Genomic DNA, 19,603 nt, shown 5'->3' with positions numbered 1-19,603 from the left:
GGATATACCATACATCACTCTCTTAACACTTCTGCTTATTTTCACGAGTCGTAACATGACTGAATTACTTTATATTTTCAGCTCTTCCAGTCGATAAAAAACATGTTGCACACGTACTCTGCATGGTACTTGATTGACGATAATTCCTTATTCTATACTTCAAACATCAACGCAGAATACCACCAAGGGCTAACTCGTGCAATGAATCACGGGTATGAGTCATATCGTAATGGTCGTATTGCATTGTTGATATTCTCACGTATTTACGATGCTGAACTACGTCATAACTCACGTGACCTACTCGTAGAAGCCTTGGAAGATAACCCTCACATGATGGATGTTTGGATGAAAATTATCCATGATGTCACTGGAAGTAATTACGTACCACGCGAAGGTCAGAACGTAGTTGAAAGAATCCCCACTAAATGTCCACATTTTGATGACTCTCAAAGAGCCAAACTTGAAGAACTCCTGCACCAGCATCTCAGCTCGTATATGCAAATGTACCTTGAGGTTTTACTGCGATTAATATCACCGCCAGCGTGCTGTTCGGTTGACCAACCAAAATATTTAAAAACTCTGAGTAGAGCTTGGACAAACAAAAAACAAAAAGTAGAGCTTAAGGGATATATCTTTGATGCATACCTTTCTTGTATTTCTAAATCAGCCAGTATTTCAGAAATTGTGAGCTTAGTTCAAGAGCAAGTTTTATCGGAAACAAAACTGCCGGAGGTAGATGCATTTGCAGAACTTCTTAATATACTCTCATCAATAATCAACTCAACAGATAGAAAGGACGTGCTGAAACAAAAGAGTAATTTGATTAGTTTTTTTACAACCGTTTGTGGTTCACTACCAAGATTTCACGTGACTGCATCTGCCTGGGTTATTGCTCCTCACTATCGGGTGTGCATGGAACGACAACTTGACTTTTTAAAGGCATATGTTCCCAAGTTATTTGAAAACGTCTTTAAACAATGGACCGTTCTTAGTAGCGATAAGTCTATCAAATCAGCGAAGATCTGGAATGAGTATTATTTGAAAGGCTGGTTGTACGGTCGAACTGGAGATATCATTCCTTTATTGGTTGGAGTGAAAGAAAGTTATGGCGGAGGATTGATTCGTAACATTAAGGGTAATAAATCACTTATTCACATGACATCGTGTGTAACAAAATCATTGCATTCATCCGATACATGATAGCCTATGTCGGTTCGGCTAACACTCTAATTTTTGCTTTTAGAAAACATTGCAAGGAATAAATCAACTATCATGTCATCACAATTAAAAACGTCCACAAGCAGTGAAAATGCCGTAGATGGGAACACAGATCAGAGTGCTTATGGTGGTTCATGTGCCATAACAAGAACACAAACAAACCCCTGGTTCCAAATAGACTTACAGGAACCGATGAAGGTACGTGAAAATACTCTCGTTCTCCCAAACTCCCACGCGTGTTTCTATAACTGTATAGAAACACGGAAAATGTTTTCTATTTCTTAAATATCATTCCTCTTTCATTGTTCTAGGTTTATGGATTATTGATAACAAATGTAGTTGAAAAATTCCGCAACAATCTCAATAGGTTTGACGTCCATATTGGTAACAACACAATGGGAGCAGGTGTGGCTAATCCGAGGTAATAAGTAGTTAATAGTCACGATTTCATGAGAAAATAACTATTCAACTGGGTTTTACTGACGTTATTTAACTGTCTCTGTAGTGAGGATTTACAATATAGCAAAATAAGATTACTGCAGTAGCATACATTGGCGAGCACATTTCTCGAACCTAGCCTATTAATACGCAAAGTTTATTTATGGAATGTGGCTGGCGTGAAATAAAATGCCCTTGATAATTGCTAGTACTAGTTTGCAAGATTTTATAACACAAGAACCTAACTATATTACGGTTATTGCGCACTTTTTTTACTTTTTTTAGGTGTGGACACACTCACTCCATGCCACGAGGCGAAACTAGAGCAATTTATTGTGATCCACCATTAGAAGGACGGTATATAACCATAAACATTCATGGAAGATACCAGGTTCTAGCGTTATGTGAAGTAGAAGTCTATCTGTCAGAGTTAGCGAGTAAGTTGATTTTGAGAGTATTAATCTCAAAAATGGGCATTTTATTTTCAAACTTGCAAAATTTCACTCGAAACACATGACTCGTCTAGGATTCTCTAGATATCTCATTATATTTACAGGCTACAGGGCCAACGGAGTAAAACTTGATGTTTGGTACAAAATTTCAAAAACAGATATCGAACGACTGTATCAAGATCCACGCTATCCCCAACATCCTGACTATACAACTGAGTTGTCCACATTTGATTATTCCAATATTGGAAGTAGATATGGAAGTCGTTTGTCGGCCGTCTATCAGGTATTTTCATGTAAAATGAGATGGGATCGCAGCAACAATAGACCAAACAAACAATTCTGACATGCTGATATGCTGGGTGCACATGCAAAGACCACAAAAAGAGTGATGACAAATTTATAATTTTAACGAGTTTTCCACTGTGGTAATCAGAAATTAACATGCATCAGCTTGGCGTATACGTACAAAAAATTGTTTTTCTTTCTTTTTTGTAGCCCTTGGAAAGTGGAAATTACACATTTTTTGTTGCTTGTACTGACCAGTGTGAAGTTTTTCTACGGGATGGAGAAAGCGGCGGTACACTTCGAAAGATAATTTCTCTGAAAAAAGCAACGAAGTATCGAGACTGGGGGTTAGCCTAAATATTTTTGGCATAATACTCAAATCTCAGCTGAAAACACATGACAATATTACATTATCTAAATGTAGCTATACAAAAAAGTGAAATGTTTTACCCCCCAAAAAATGAAATTTTCATTCTTTCCAGTGCCTCTGATGAACAGAAATCCCTGGCAGTTTACCTAGAAAAAGGGAAATGCTACGAAATAGTAGCAACATTGAAGGAATACATAAGTGCTGATTATATCACAGTTGCTGTCGAGTTGCCAAGTGGAGAGTTTATCGCGCCGATTCCAGCCGAACAACTTTTTATTGGTAAGTCAAACGATGTATAGAAGAATGTAGAAACATTAATAAATAAAACGTTTTTGGGATGATGTTCTTCCGCGAATCAATTTTACTGGCCACTCAAAAGTCAAAACGTGTTACTTTCGCTTAGCGACGTCTTTCTCTACCAATTGGAAATCATAAGTATTAACCATTGACCAATCATATGTTTTCATTGATGTCTATAGATACAAAGGAAGAAAACCTGGGGATAGTGGCATAGTGTCCTCTGACCGACTAACTACGTACTTTACATCATTTTTTCCCTAACCTTTGGTGAATATTTGTGGATTCTAACTTTTGGTGAATATTTGGGGATTCTAACTTTTGGTGAATATTTGGGGATTCTAACTTTTGGTGAATATTTGTGGATTCTAACTTTTGGTGGATATGTGTAGATTTCTAACTTTTGGTGGATATTTGTAGATTTCTAACTTTTGGTGGATATTTGTAGATTCTAACTTTTGGTGAATATTTGTGGATTCTAACTTTTGGTGAATATTTGTAGATTCTAACTTTTGGTGGATATTTGTAGATTTTCATGCATGCATAAATTATTGACTTTTTCTTCAATCATTCTCTCGCCAATAATGTAATTCACAGTGGGTCAACTAGTTCAAACTTTGAAATAAAAGTAATTTTTCACAGTACAAGTACAAGTACAAGTACTTGATCTAACATGCACCGGATAAAAATTACTGATTTAGTTTAGAGTAATTTAGACATCATGAGGTTGTTTTTTCTACAAGAACCTGTGTGGGTTCCGCACATTCACGTACGGAGCCGGTCAAACTATTTAGACTACCGACTAGACGTGTATTTGAACAAGGACTTAAATATGGATGATATTCATATAACTGGACGAGTAGGCTAGACCCTAGAGACGCTATTTGTTACAAGTTTTATATCGTCAAGTATCGTGGTCCTTGGCGACGATGTTTGAGTCCGTCTATATCCACAAGTCGACTAATTATTGAAGTGATCAATATGCGGCGATTGCCATTGTGGCAATCGATAATGAGACATTTGTGTGATAAAAGCTTGAATCGATTGAAAAAAGAGCTCAGAAGATTATTTTTCCATATGCCGTAACATATTCAATTAATGCAAACTATATAGTACATGGGAATTGGAATACAATGGAAAATGCAATCAAGACAACTTCTGGAGGTAATTTAGTGTTGACGCTAACAAACCACGCTCCATGCAGTTGCGTACGTTGTAGGCGGTGCGCGTTTAGAAAAGAAAGCTATTGAAAAAATGTAGCCCGTTTTTAGGGAGGCGGTAGAATGACTGTACAGTAGTAATTCCATGTTCAGTAAATCCTAAAAACAGGAATTTGATCCTTGTGATCAAGTTAGTATTAGGGTTAGATTTGGGATTAGGACTGTTTTGAACCTAATCGTTGCCAAAACGCGGAAAACTGGGAACGAAGATGAGTAAAAGACAGGGATTGTGGACTATACTGAGTCTATGAAAGCTGAATACCTTATTGCCTATTGCAGTCTCAAGGCTCACGTTTCATGTGTCATAAGAAATGATACCATAGCAAGCTACGGCCACCACGACTCGTATATATAAACTTCTTAAAACATTGGTTAGAACTGAAGCCTGCTAATCATCACTGTGACTATATTTACGAAATCAGTAAACAAAACGTGTGTAAAATTATATATTAATAAAGCAAAGAACGCAGGATTATAGTATTATAGTAGTCAGTTTGAAACGTTTTCTTTGACCGCCGTGACTGACGATTAAACGCAATCGCATCTGGACATTAGTCTTGTAGTAAAATCATTAGTAATCACAAACAATGCATGCATGTTTTTACCGTTTTTACATTTTCGTACCTGGAGGTACCACCAGTTGGAATTACAATAATCTGCTTGCAGAGAGAGCCAGACAAAGCCTTGGTCTTACTACAGAGACTTATTTGGAATTCTCCCAAGAAAACATTAGTACGAAACATTTTTGAACTAAGAATCTTAGCAGGGTGCTCATGCATGCATTACAAAATTACTTCATCAAAACTGAAATCACCGTATGCTTTTTTTAATACTAAAATTGCCACTTGACAAGTTGCAAGATTGTGTCTAAGATTGAAACACTGGCACTGTTCACCTCGTGAACGACGTGTGTGAACTGTCATGGCACCATACACAAGTTGTTTTAAGTCACGATATATCTAATGTTTAATTATGGGTGTAAAGTGGCAGATGTTATCTGTCGGTCAAGCACAATAGCGAGTGGTCTAAGTGTGAAGTTATTTAATTAGTCTGTTGCAAAATAGTACCCTTAACAATAAGAATTATCATTATTACAAACGGGATTATACGATTTAAGATGTATTTTCAAGTCTCCAGAACTCCTCGAGGTAATTTGATTGTAACTGCACGAAACTGCCCTCTTTTCTGTCAAATTATAAAATTCATCTGCAGCCAATAGAATGTGATCTCTACCGCTTGCTGCGTTCACCCACCTTAAAAGTATCACCTTTTTATTGTTGCAATACTTGCGTTAATTCATTGAATGTGTCTGACCGAGAGAATATGATAATTTCTCTTGAATTGGCTACATTTCACAATGTTGTCATCCAATAGACAGAGAATGAGTACTGAGAAGAGTTGTGAACAAGGAACAAAACATCAACACTTTTTGTGATACCACTTTTCATCAATCACTTGTCACGCAAAATATTAGCGGCTATTGATCAGCACGTCTTTCGTAAGTTTCAGTTAATTGAACTGCCCTCAGAGGAATTTTTCAGACCTTCCATACTGTGCAATATACAGCATGGGCACCGAAATATTGACAAACATATCACTTTCGGTTCGTCATTTTTTTTCGTCTCACCCAGAGTTCTCGCATGCCGCAATTTACAAACAAACAATGTATGATAAGGTGACAGTTTGTTTATCATTATAAGCCTATGTTTACGCACATTTATTTGAAATAATAAATTTGTCATCAGATCTTATATCATTTGTACTCAGCTTTTAAGTCATTAGATTAGAATAACGACTCAAGTGAATACAATGCATCCAATCACCACCTTCAGTACAATTTTACAGTATTCATGCAAGCGAAAACCTACAACTATTGTCTATTGACTATTTACATTTCAACGATCAATTTTGTACTGGTGTATGACACTACAATTAATCGATCTGCTCGGATTCATAAATAAATTTATCAGTTTATTATATCTTGCTGTGCACGTCTATATGCTAATATCAAGCAGTCGGCTTCTTTTTCAACGGCAGTGTTTTGAAATATTCCAATCTTTGCAGGAATAAATCTTTCGCGTACTCATAAAGTTGCATGTCAAGTCTATTTGTGAGTTGGATCTTTCGAATCTCCCCTGGCGACAAGCGATTTAGCGTGGTCTTACTAAATGTTCGGGTTCGTTGTACAAACGGTTCGCGAAATTCTAAACCAAACGTCTGTTCGAAAATAAATTGGCTTTCTTTTTGATACTCAACAAGGCCAATAAAGGCAAAATTTCTTAGGTTTTTCTTTGCACTTCGTAACATTGCTTTCTGTTTTTCATTTGAATCTCCACCTCCATAACATCCGACTTGACTAATATTGGCCATCATCCGCGTTTGTCTGTTAAATGCTAAATTGTACGGACAGTTTAGGAAAGTTTTCAGACTAACATTACGCCAGTTATCACCGCGATAACATTTAGGTAACGTGTATTGCTTGCCGTTGCAAACATGTTTCGCTGTTTTCCACGTAGCACCTCGTCTTACATGTCCATATTCACTCAAGAACCGTTCAATGGGATCACGCAGCCATGTCACGTAAAATATCCGATTTGAGCGCAACGGAGCCAGACTCTGTTTTCGTAAAATTTCCGGCATACATGAAGCAAGTTCGGTGAAACCGGAATGGGTACCACAGATCCAACCAGTAGAATATCGAGAATACAACCAAACTTGATTGGAACCAGGCCGTTTGCATTCATAGATATTATCTTCTCTGAATTCACACGGTCGCTGAAGTTTTAGATTCTGAACTAAATTCTTACCAAATACAGTTCCTCCAGTTTTCTGGATGTGTAGCACGACCATCACATCATGAGTGCTAATGTTAAAAGCCCGCGATATAAGTCTTCGTGTTCCTCTTAGGATAGGTAAATCTTCATTGCTCGCTTGATCTTCATTGGGAATTGCTTTATTTACTACAGTAGAAGTAGAACATTGTTTTCCCGGACATACTAACATAGCAAAGAAAAATAAAGAAAATGTCATAAGAACAACAATAGCTGAAATTGTTGTCTTCTTCATAATTTCCATTGCTTCGTTTCACAAGCACAAGGTTGAAATATTTTGAGTCCCATCTGAGGGACCCACGTCTTGCTTTTGATTCACATTTCAGCACTTAGCATGACAAAAATAGCCACAGTTCGACATCTCAGCTGGTCGGCGAGTTAAATCATATCATTTCTTTAGAGCACTGATAGAAACAACGTTGTCTTTCGCTCACCACTTCCGGCAGCTGCGGCCACCTCCTGTCGCGAGAACAGTAGGGAAACCAAAATTAATATCTAAAGCACGAAATATTTATCTTGGCACATCTGGTTGGTCTTCTTAATAGGTAAACATACCCTGTTATGAAAAGGATTGAGGCTTGAACATGCTTGAATGAGAAAAAATAGACTTAACGATTTTGGTGAACATTTAAAGCAAATAATAGAAAGAAAAATGAAAGGTGGATAATATCAATACCATTAGTGAAAACACGATGCTCTTTGTTCATGTTTGGATATTATCTTTGCATATTGGTCTTTTCAAAAGATATGCATGAAAACATATACATTTATAACTGCTATAATGAAAATATAAATTTTCGACGTCCGGTGAAAACGAAGGCTTCTTAGTTTCAAGTTCGATAACATTGCCATTGGGTTTTTCATAGGTTAACAGAACATCCAACTATACTATCATATTTATTAGTAATTTCATGTCGTTGCGTATTTTGTTTCCTCACAATCTTCGTTGTTTATTAGGTTTTATGTTTTTTCAAAATACTCAGCACCCTTGAGCGTCTGATCACATGCAGCAACCGTAAAAAGAAGAATTTTTACAGAAGAAATCCAATTTTTAAAATTCTCCAGTTCTATCTGCATTGTGTAGACAAATTATATGTCAGGAGTTTTTCATAACGATCATTTTAAATCTTAGATCATTCATAACTATACATCCGCCTGTGCACCTATTTTTCTTGAATCGATTAGTGATTATAAACGTTAGGTCAACTTTTCATACTAGAAATAGAATTTATGAACAAAATTAGTCTTAACCCTAACCAAAACATAATCTCCTATATTCGTGATCTTAAAAGGAACCGTAATGAAAACCCTCACTCATCGTACTTCACCATACCTAAACGTTTCTTGAACTGGTCAAATTAATTTTTAACGTTTCTGAGAAAATTATTGCGTTTCTGAGAAAATTTACTGAACTATCATCGGCTTCATTTAAATTGCATGTCATTTAAAGCATATAACCTGCATATAAACATTGGTTAAAAAGTTGTTATATCCACTCAGAGACACACAGGGCCTTATATGCGCTGTTGATATAGTAAATGCATTATTAACGCATCAAATACATGCGTTTTTTATACAATTCTCTCCGCAACAGCGTTCCGTATATCCTCTATATCAGCAGGTGTAACCCCACAGCAACCTCCTATAAGTAAACGAAACAATAGTAAACTATATTGGAACAGGGTGATGATATCTTCGTTAATATTTTACCACAAAGGAACCTATTACTACATAAACGTACTTGTTGAAATGAAGAATGACACTTGAGGAAACTTACCAACAATTTTTACTTCATGAAATTTGAGCCACTCCAAGACATAAGATATGTATTCAGGGTTACAGTCAAATCTATACAAAGTACAATCAACTCACCAATAATATCGATATATTTTCGGTATTATTTACAAAGAGGCAAAATTGCATTATAACCTTTAAGATCTACAAATATTGATTGCAGACATAAACAACTAATATATTCCAAAAATATATTCAAATATGTCCGTGTTATGGTGGCTCTGCGCGTTTTTATGTACGAGGGCTTCAATATCTACACCACGATAACAATTCCTACCTGGTTCATCAATTGCAATCATATCAATTCATATGCTCCATTTTTTACACCATTTAACGTCATACCTACTCACCTCTTATTCCACCATTCATGTCCATTATTTGGGTAAACTACAACCGGTTTCGTTGACTTTCCATCAATACTTGATAATAATCCCTGAACATAATATCCGGAGGAAAATAACTCACTTATATATCTATATTTTAGAAACAAATTTTGTTGAACCACTCAGTCAGACACGAACTTAAAATCTAATTTGTTTTAATCATCTCACCTGGACATGTTCAGGAGCGCTGCAGTTTATACCAACAGCTTCGACCTGAATAAGAGATTTTAAACAAACGGGCAATAAACCAACTAGATGTGCGAGAAGTCTCGTGCTTGCATGAGACCGTATATCAAGTATCAACTGTCAGCAAAATACGCTATGCATGTATAAGAAGGAAACAACGAAATACTACGATAACGGCATCTCAACAAGAAGAAAATTCAATAGAGCGTGATATAACGAACAACATATAATTAATAAACATAAGAAACCTGCTTGTACGTTTCAACTGAAGTGACTGCGTCGCAAAATGATTCACCATGACAGAGGTGGGTTTCATCCTGGATTGAAAGGAGTTGTATGGCCATAAAAAAATACTCTCTTGGACTCGCCCCAGAGTGCATCATCATATGCGTTAATAATTCACCAACAATCTATTTGTCTTCAATCTTATATGTTTTCTCTTCGACAATGCATCATTACCTTACAAGAAAACGACAACCAACATGCGATCGAAGGGAATTCGTTGACCACTTGTAAAATAGCTTCGGCTTCAGCCTACATGATACAATTCCAATAACAATTGCTATAACCTGATGCTGAACATTTTCAACAATGTCTTCGTTTGATAGTGAAAAAATGCGTAAGTTGGTTTGTAAATGATTGTATTACCAACGCAGGAATAGTTTCTATCGCTAAGAAATCCACCCCTGCTTCAACGAGGATTTTTATCCTTGGTCTGTGCCAACGTTTTAATTCCTAAGAAAAATTCAACAAAACATTCATGTGACGGATGCACAACTAGAAGAGCTTTCCAGTCTACATCGATGTGCTGATTAGAGAAACGGAAATTGCACGTTCAAAAATTGACATAAATGTGGCAGTGCATCCACAGTTTCAATATGTACATGCCTCTACGCTCATTTCATCCACATAATTGCCATCATATTCAGACTTATCAAATTGACAGGCTCCATAAGGTCCCACAGATCCACCGACAAGCAGATCACGTGATAATGTCTGCAACATTGAGAGATAATCTTGTCAGAAGGCATAATTACGTCATACCTTTTATGGCCAGCCAAATTAAAACTAGGCGCTGAAAGTTTTCTAACCACGTATTCTTCAAAAACAGATTGGTACACACAATATTTCACATTGGTTGTTTGGTCCAAACGTTGAAGTTTTATAAAAATACGTTAATTAAGCCGCCTGTGACATGAGCCTACAGTGTGAGGAGGTGTGGTGGAGGGCGTGGGAGGTTTCAACCCACCGACTGTTAGGCAATTATCGTCAGTTGGGAAATATTCCCTTCGGACGTCGGATAAATTGTTTCCCCCAGAGAGACGAGAGTGGTGAGGGAAAGACCTTTTGAAGTAGAAAATCTGTCAGCATAGAAAGCTGCGACTATTTGTCAGAAATGTTTGAATGATGTTAAACATCAGAGAATACTGAAAAGACGGCAGATTTCCATTTTGCCATAGAAAAAATACAGCTCCATGCCTCCCAAGAAAAACACTAACGTCACGTCATTTCGCTTTTAAATTACGGCATTGTAATCATGTAATCAGTTTTCCTAGTTGAATTTTTCATATAACCTTTTGTGTTTCTTGAATAAATTCTTCACAAGACTCCTTAGCTATTAACACGCTCTTCTTTATCAAACTGGTTGCTTTTTCCCTTGTACATTGAGCGTAACGACAAAATCCATCAATGCTAGCCTAAATGAGAATTTATCACAAAAATTTGTGTCTCTAACCGGCGTTTTCTGGCGTCATGCGCAGATGAAAACTGCTATTAATCTATTGGTGGGTTTAATCAGGAATGCATGGGTTGAATGTTGGAAAAAGAAAGAACTCCAACACAAAAAGTGAAAAACCAACTGATTCCGACTATCAAGTATCGATTTTCAGTTGATCAAAACCTGGTATCTATGATGTCACGATTAATGCTAAATTAATGCTTATTAAAAAATAAAGCACATCTGCACATGTATCACACTGGCGGGCAAACCACGCCTGGATAATTGCGAGGGGGGGGTCACATATTCATATATTCATGTTAACAGACCTGTAAAGACAATAGATTTGAAAAGAAATCAATCTTGCACAACATAAATATATGAATATGTGCCCCCTAATGATCGTCTCTTGTACGCCACCACCTGGCTCACTTCTGCCCCTTTATCCCACTACTAATTTGAATACTTCTTAAAGACTTCTTACACGAAAGCCTCTGCAGAGGAGAGTGGCATGATAGTGATAATACAAAAATATATTAAAGCACCACATACCTGATATGAAGCTGTCAGAATAATATTTGCACCACTGAGGAGAAAGCTAGCATAAAGGAATTTTTTTATAATCTCTTGTTTGATCAAATTAGGGCTGTATCTAGATTCTAGATTGCTTAATTGGGGAGTGTGTAAATTCATATATTTATGTTTATATACCGCAGGAACAATAGCGTACAAAAGAAATCAATTGGGCATAAGACGAATATATGAATATACACCCTCTAATTGATGTAATTTTAAACCCAATTGCATACCCTAGTCGTCCCCTCCCCAGATAGCTGACATTTGGTCTCAAATTAATGTAAATTTCTAAAATTCCTAAAATTTTTACAAACCTTTTATGGATTTGTTTTATAACATCGGAATTGTTCACAAGTGCTCTCGCACTCCATAGAGAATCACCCTAAGAATTATTAAAAATCCATCAAGAATTGTTCTGGAACGGAATTCTGGATTCGGAATTTTTTTGTTAAACTAATTGACTCTGAATTCTTGATTCCTTCCCACAGCCAAACAGCTACGGTTTTGTGTGTACAGCTCGAGTGTCAAACACTTAATCAGCGTTTAAGTAAAGTTTAGCTGGATTAATTAAGCTGGATTAATCAAGTTTGATTACTTCGTAATAGAGATGAACTACAATCACCAAATTCACAAATATTTGCTATTACTCAGACATGATAGTAGCGCCGCCATAGGGATAAATTAACACTTTTCACAGATCAATAATATGTGAACTCAATCAACTTATTTTTCACATGTGGTGTTCAACGGAAACTATCAAGTTCAATATTTTGTGTCTTTTTCTAAGAAAAAACTTTCTCAAACTGTTATCGTCACTTTCTCCTTGGCAAATTATGATTTATGAAACTAAATCTAAATTCAAAAATTAAGGAAATTTATCTGTACACAGCTAAAATTTGTAACATATAGCCTTGTGAATTTGGCAAATTTTGAATCAATTAATATGATGATACAAGCATTAAAATAATGTATAAATATCGCAAAAAATTCTTGCATTCGCAAACATGTATAAAGAACATAAATAAACATGGTTGTTGTAAAACTATGAAATTTGTTCCTTGATTACTTCCAAGGTAATCATTATCAAGCTAGGTCTGAGGCAAATTAAAATGCAGAGTCATGCCACAAAGTTCAGTAAGGGCCCAGTTGGGAGTGGAGTGCCTGTGTGCATGGCCTGGGCTGAGCTGATCTGAGGAGCTCATAGATACTTTTTACTTATACATATATACAATCTCCTTAATTAATAGTAGCTTTTAAAATTGATACCGGCTGGAATCAAAAGTCTGGTAATGATGCTAAGTCATATGATGTAATTAATTAATTGTGATAATTTTTTCAGGAGAATGAAATTCTAGGAGGGTTCAAAATAGATCAGATGTTCCATTCACTATATTACTTTTGTAAAACTTTAAAACTGTAAACCTTTCACTTCTTATTGAGTTTAGTCAGAAATGAAAATTGACCCTAGGTTATATTAGGAATTAGGGAGGCTTGGAGGGGGGAGGAGAAGGGAGCCCAGCCACTTAGCTGACAATGTCTTTCCAAATATATAATGCAACCATAACTGGAATAATGGGGACCAAGCCAGTTGTTTTTGAACATGACTGGTACTCATGACTCATCTAAATATTGCTTGCACACCTCAGGATATGACATGTACAAATACTAGCTAATTTATGTAAACACACACGAAAGTTTCGCATGAAAATTTCCTTGAGCAAGCTTTCTGGCTGATTCTCTATCGTATGATATTGTGGATGCTTTTCAAGACAATGGATGTTTTGCAAATATACAATAGATTGCTTGGTAACGTGACAATTCCATTTCCAAAATTATTCATGGTAGTACAATAATAATACTAGTATACTTACTGTCACAGGGACAGCGTGTCTTAATAGCTCTGATCCAAGTCCTCCATCCAAAATATGGAATTCAGAAAACATACCTTATTAGCTCATATTATTGTTTTTGAAGTCAACCTCCCTCATGATACCAAGGATCATCACCCACCATGATAATGCGTCGTTCAGGAAGGATGACGTAATGTTTCGGAAAGTCCCTCGCACTCCTTTGTACCCGGGGACGTGACAGGTAAAGTTTACTCGCAGTTTCGGTTTCGAAACCTCGGCATTCGAAACCAGAATATTAAACACTGGGAAGAGCGATTCTATAGCGACTTTATAATACGAAAGCTATTGAAAGCAAAAAGCTAGCAAAAGATCGTATCGACAAGGCACTAACTTCGTCTTTTGGAATTCGTGATGGCTTCATTCCAGGAAAATTTTAAGAAAATTTCGGAACATCATCTCGCTGGCGTTGTATTGTGCTGATAATCTCGAATACAAGATACAATTACCGGTTGTTTTCGGATTCAAAATATGGATAAGGAGCTTTCTCTTCCAGCAGAAACTGACAGTTATGAATTTATAAACCAAAATGACGCTCGAAGTATTAGATCGGACTCTAGTGATGTGAGTTCAACTGATTCAGGAATTCCTCTCAGTGATGCAGAAAAAGCACTAGCAGATCGTGTGCGTCATTTGAAACAGGAGAATAAAGAATTAAGACTCGCCATAGACAATTATCAGGAAGCACTGCAGGTATGAAAAGTGTTCTTAGCATAAAAACTAAATAATCAACGTAATGGCTAAATAATAAAAAGGTACATTTTGTTGTTACATAATAATACACAGTGGTCAGTATTTGGGTACGTATAATAAGCCCAACTTGTGCAATCAATAAAATCAATAGAATCAATTACTTTGGTATTGAGAATTGATCTATGATGTACCTTTGGTCAATACCATTAAACCATGTAGCTAACAATAAACAGACTAAGAGGTGATTGTATATTAGAGACCAGTCTGGTCACTTATCAGCCCAGCCCAAGTGAGACTTCATGATACTATTGGTTTTATAATAATTGGTGCACCTCTATAAAAACAAACAGGCTGGCATGCTTTTTAGTATTTCACTTAAAAAACATGTGATAAAAAAATAATCCCTCTTACTGTGTATTTTTATGCTAGTTTTTATATACTGGCATGATGTACATTGTAGGTGTAAAGAGATGTCAAATACTTAAGAGATGGGCAACCACTCTTGTTTTTTGTGCAACACATCATCCTACAGGGTCCTCAGACATACATTAGGGAGATTTAGCATGAAATTAGTGAATATCAAAGACTCATGCTAAATCTCCTTATTAATGATACACCAAGGACATCTAAGCACCTAAAAGAATATATATTATCTATATTATAATTCTTATTGTTAATTCCTAATGGTTTTTGTCTGTAGCTTTGCCAAGAAAGGCTAAACTCTGTAATAGCCGAACAAGGTGAGATACTGTTGGGCACACAGGAAAGTTACAAACAAGCAAAAACAAAGGTTGAAAGGCAAAATCAGAAAATTTCTGATCTTGAAAAACAGCTTCAAGAGGAAAAAAATAAACATTCTCCAAAAGTAGAAGACATCCAGGAAAACAAACAACAGAATGAGAAGAAGGATTCTGAAAAGCTGGATGTTTTAGAGAAGAGTAATTTTAAAGAAATTGTTTGTAGTTTACAAAAACTTGTTGGCAATCTTTCTGGATTAACCCCAGATGAGTTGCATGTGAGTACTTTTATTGTTCTGTAATTTGTAAAGGATATTCCAGCTTCCTAAAATGCTCCTTTCCACATAAAAGTTGATATGTTAAGTAATACTGTTTCAAAAATGTTCCACTCATAAAAAATGTGACATGGTGTTAAGTGAAAATTACCATCAAATGGTGAATGTATGATACTATTAAATGGTAGCAGGAAGCTGATCCTGCTTTCACCCTGGTTAACTTCAGCACACTTGTAATCATCACCAAACACAAATGTTTAGCTATATGAATATTGAAAATAGTCAAATTAGCTACTTTACACACCTTGTATCTCTTAGTTGCTTTATGATTAGCAACTGATTCAGTTTTTCTTTCCTGCATATGTCAAAATTTAAAATTATTTGCCCCAGATATATGCATCATAAGAGCACAAAAATTTTGTGTTGAAAACTGCATACACCTTTTTTAGACATCCATATCAACTGAACTCCTACAAGACTTGGTTCATTTAAATGAAGATATAGAAGAATCAATCAAACCTCTCCTCAAGTCCAACCATCCTGCCCCCATAAAGAATGCTCTAGAGGAGGAACTTAAATTGGTAAAAGAACAACTTAAAAGTGAAGAAGAAACACGATCTCAGCTTGAATCAAAGATTACAGAACTTCAAGGCCATCTTAACAAAAATCAAATGGAGAGAGTTGAAATGCAGGATGTTCAAGAGGAAATGAAGTTATTCGAAAAAGACATGGATAAAATGGACAGGCTCAAAGCTGGATTTATCTCACGTGATAGTCAGACAACCGAGGATAGCTTTTCTTTAGGTCAGAAAGGGCAAGAACTGGTTAGTTATGCTGTTTTTAATAATGAAAGTATTTCATTTTTGTTGTAAATTGTTAAAATAAATTGGCAAACAACAGTTCGACGTTTGGGCCAGAATAAACTGAAAATAACCATCTGTGGATAATGCTATTTGTCTTGATTTACTCCAATGATGAATGATGACCATTTTACAAATTTACAATAGAATAGTAGAGTAACCGTTTAATGCATGAGCTCACCCTGGAACACAATATTGATGTTTTGGATACATCTACGGAGTGTATACAATTCTAACGAGTTTCAACAAAGCAGGTTTAAATACCAATTAAACCAAAATTAATACCAAATTCAATATGTCAATTAAGTAATTATAATTAAACTTGACTACATTTTAGGGCATTCGCGATTCATTTGACATCTCGGAATACGAAGCAAAAATTGCAGAATTGAAGGAGCAAATGGTCAAACAGAAACGTACTTTCGACAAACGGGAAACTGCGTTTTTGAGGAAAGAAGAAACAATTTTAAAAGAAAAGAAGGATCTTGAAAAAGAACTCTCGGAAATAAAAATTAAATTAGCTGAGAAAGTAGACGGCAGCCAGCTCGAAGAAATTGAAGAAGCAAAAAGCAAACTTCAGGAAAGACTACAGGAACAAGAAGATATGTGCGAGGCCATCCAAAAGGAGTTGGACGAGAGTTTAGCCACGAATGATGATCTCGAAATAAAGTTAAAAGAAACTGACATTGCTTTCCGTCAGGAACTTAAGAAAAAAGAGGTAAATATTAAACATGTGTGTCACGTACTGCCAAATGCCAATTCTAACTATAGTCTATAGTTTAAGTATTATTAGAAGTATTTGGCGTAATAATGTGATTAATAATTTAGTATTATCGTATCGTTAGAGAAATTCCAAATTTATTAAAATATATTTTATGTAATTATCGTTAATTTCAAATAGCGTTAAACGTGATGACTAATGTCTATTATTGATGAAGTTCTTCCCCCTTCTTCAAGATCTGAGGCTCTAGGCTCCCCTTTTCCTTTAGAAAATCGATCATTTATTATGATTATGAACACTATTAAAAAAAGCTTGACTACATTTTGTGTGTAGAATTCCAAGAGTAAAAGTCCTATACAAAAGATGGTTGTGACTTAAAACACTGGTTATAAGTTATGATCTATCATCTCCGAGACATCCTAGTCATGAGTGGTTAATATCTATGATGACGTCAAACATTTCGGACGATTTCACTGCTTCACCCTCGTCAAGAGAGCCTCCCTCTGGCTTTGAATTCTCCTCTACAGCACAGTATTTACTGTAATTTATAATAATAATTTTCTATTAAATTTACGTGTCTTGAATTTTAGGATACAGAAAATGATTTAAAAGCGCGAGTTTACTCATTCTATCAAGACGTACAAGCAAAAGATATGGAACTTAACGACTTAAAAGCAAGGTAAGTAATAATGTGTGCTAGTAGCCTAGTATGGATCCTTCTTCAGTAACGTTTCCCGTTTGGATAAAAAAATATAAAATATATTTACGCCCAAGACCATATACGTACTCGCAAAGATAGCCATTACATCCTGTAACCAGCGCTAGAAATTTTTTTCTTTATATGCATGTATAAATTATTCTGTTGTTTCTATGTTTCAGACGGGGACTGGAATGTCAAAAAATGAGTTCGGCTCTTGATGAAATGAGGTAATTTCCTCGATCAAATGCTATAGTTCTTTTGGCATTAATTCCCTCATACTGAATTCAAATCAAGTTGTAAATTTAACTGGCAAATGGCAATGACCAAGCAGGTGCTGCTAAAGAACTATAGTTTTAACTCTACCAGAAGTAAATGATGGACTTCTGTTTTGTTGTTATTAAAGATGTGACCACAAATACAAATACGAATTTAGGCGAGCACTATATACGTAGCAATCCATGGCAGCTTTACAAATATTTGTTGTTACTGAAGTTGTCTTCATGCATGCTTACAAAATCATGTCATGTCTTATTTCAGGAAAGAGCTAACTGCAGTTTATACGGAAAATGAGTTGTTAACAGAACGAGAGGTCAGTTTTGCGTGCATTTTAATTACAGAACATCAATTTTCAATTACTGCATATTATATAGATTTGTAAAAAGCTGCTATTGTCGTTTTCGTCAAAAACGATCGGCGAGAAAGCAATTGCTACGTATCTCTATGAAGCAATATTTATGCTACCACTTTAGGCCGCTAGTAAAACTGAATTTGCAGATTTGCAATCAAGAAATGACAATCTTACGGCGCAGTTGGTGAGTGCTGAAGAAATGGTGGAACTTAAGGAAACTGATATACGCGCAATGCAGGCACGTGAGAAAAGTCTTGCAAGTGAATTGGAAACTTTGCCTTGGTTAAAACAACAGGTTGGTCATTTTTATTATTTTGATTTTACCGATTTTCTTTCCCGTAAGCAACAGTAAAAAAGCATTCACGTATTGATTTCATAAATGTAGATGTATGACGTAACCGCATTGATCGGGCTGCCCATGTTTTGTACGCACTTCATACACGCAGTTCCGTTTATCAAGCCATAAAATTAATGAGGTTTTCTTTTTAATGACGTCAACGAATAAGAGAATGTTTAGCCAGAACTAGAAGAAAGGCACCAGCATAAGACGATACATGTGTAATATAGTTTGCTCGGACCAGTTTTGTCTTCTTTCGCCTAAATAGTTACGCTCTTTTTCGTTTAGTTGGATGTCTACCAAACTGATTTCAATACTGAAAGACAAACAAAACAGAAAGTTGAAGATGATAATAAGAAATTGAGAAATGAAGTTGGAAAACTTCGAGCGGAAATTGAACGTTTCAAAGAGGAAGCAAATGATCCTACTGGCAGCAGGTTGCTTGAAATGCAACGGCGTCATGGTTGCGGTAACAGTATGCAGGCGGGAAACGAAAGTCCTTGGAGCGGGTTTTATGATCAATACCTGGCACCACGAGGTCCGCCTGCAGCTAGAAACAGCCCGCATCAACCCCCACCTGACCACGATGTAAACCGTCAGGTATCCGGTGGTCGTTGCCCGAAATGTGAAAGAGCTTTCCCCGATCTGGATACATTGCAGACACATGTCGTTGAGTGTTTAGAATCCGAAAGTAGCGAGTCAGTCGGAAGAAAGATTTGCCCGAAGTGTCAAGGATCATTCCCTGATTTGGACACACTTCAAATTCACGTGATGGAGTGTCTTGATGACATATAAAATGTAGAATGTCACCATAGAAAATCTCCACCTTAATATTATTTGTTGAAGTGAAAATTTGAAGAAATTCGTTCCTGGGTTTTCGCAAAGTGCACACTCACCATATCTAATCACATACATTTTAATACTTTAGTTTTATGTGCATACAAGTGCAACCGACGGTATAATCAAGTCAAAAACTGA

The 19,603-nt window shown here is 36.1% G+C and overlaps 3 protein-coding genes across 3 annotated transcripts; 1 reads left to right on the top strand and 2 right to left on the bottom strand.

The window, feature by feature from the left end:
* Nucleotides 1–5,943: 5,943 nt before the first annotated feature.
* Nucleotides 5,944–8,064, bottom strand: LOC114524516 (heparan-sulfate 6-O-sulfotransferase 2-like). Its single transcript, XM_028545617.1, has 2 exons — nt 7,667–8,064; nt 5,944–7,570 (listed from the first exon to the last, which is right to left on the bottom strand). Exon 2 carries the CDS (start codon nt 7,353–7,355, stop codon nt 6,288–6,290), a length of 1,068 nt encoding a protein of 355 aa, XP_028401418.1. The 5' UTR covers nt 7,356–7,570; nt 7,667–8,064; the 3' UTR covers nt 5,944–6,287.
* Nucleotides 8,065–8,574: 510 nt separating this feature from the next.
* LOC114524517 (homocysteine S-methyltransferase YbgG-like) lies at nt 8,575–13,792 on the bottom strand. The gene is made up of 12 exons (XM_028545618.1): nt 13,639–13,792; nt 12,082–12,149; nt 11,744–11,789; nt 11,049–11,171; nt 10,363–10,470; nt 10,123–10,209; nt 9,934–10,008; nt 9,723–9,791; nt 9,457–9,501; nt 9,256–9,338; nt 8,889–8,959; nt 8,575–8,753 (listed from the first exon to the last, which is right to left on the bottom strand). Exons 1-12 carry the CDS (start codon nt 13,708–13,710, stop codon nt 8,683–8,685), a joined length of 918 nt encoding a protein of 305 aa, XP_028401419.1. The 5' UTR covers nt 13,711–13,792; the 3' UTR covers nt 8,575–8,682.
* Nucleotides 13,793–13,865: 73 nt separating this feature from the next.
* Nucleotides 13,866–19,461, top strand: LOC114524514 (optineurin-like). The gene is made up of 9 exons (XM_028545615.1): nt 13,866–14,367; nt 15,068–15,382; nt 15,829–16,203; nt 16,577–16,957; nt 17,551–17,639; nt 17,840–17,887; nt 18,198–18,249; nt 18,410–18,583; nt 18,914–19,461. Exons 1-9 carry the CDS (start codon nt 14,146–14,148, stop codon nt 19,418–19,420), a joined length of 2,163 nt encoding a protein of 720 aa, XP_028401416.1. The 5' UTR covers nt 13,866–14,145; the 3' UTR covers nt 19,421–19,461.
* Nucleotides 19,462–19,603: the final 142 nt, after the last annotated feature.

This window comes from Dendronephthya gigantea, unplaced genomic scaffold (assembly GCF_004324835.1).
Source record: "Dendronephthya gigantea isolate DGI-Jeju-01 unplaced genomic scaffold, DenGig_1.0 000031F, whole genome shotgun sequence".
Taxonomy (NCBI): Eukaryota; Metazoa; Cnidaria; class Anthozoa; order Malacalcyonacea; family Nephtheidae; genus Dendronephthya; species Dendronephthya gigantea.
The sequence above is the reverse complement of the archived record's forward strand: the minus strand, read 5'-3'. Positions and strand labels throughout refer to the sequence as shown.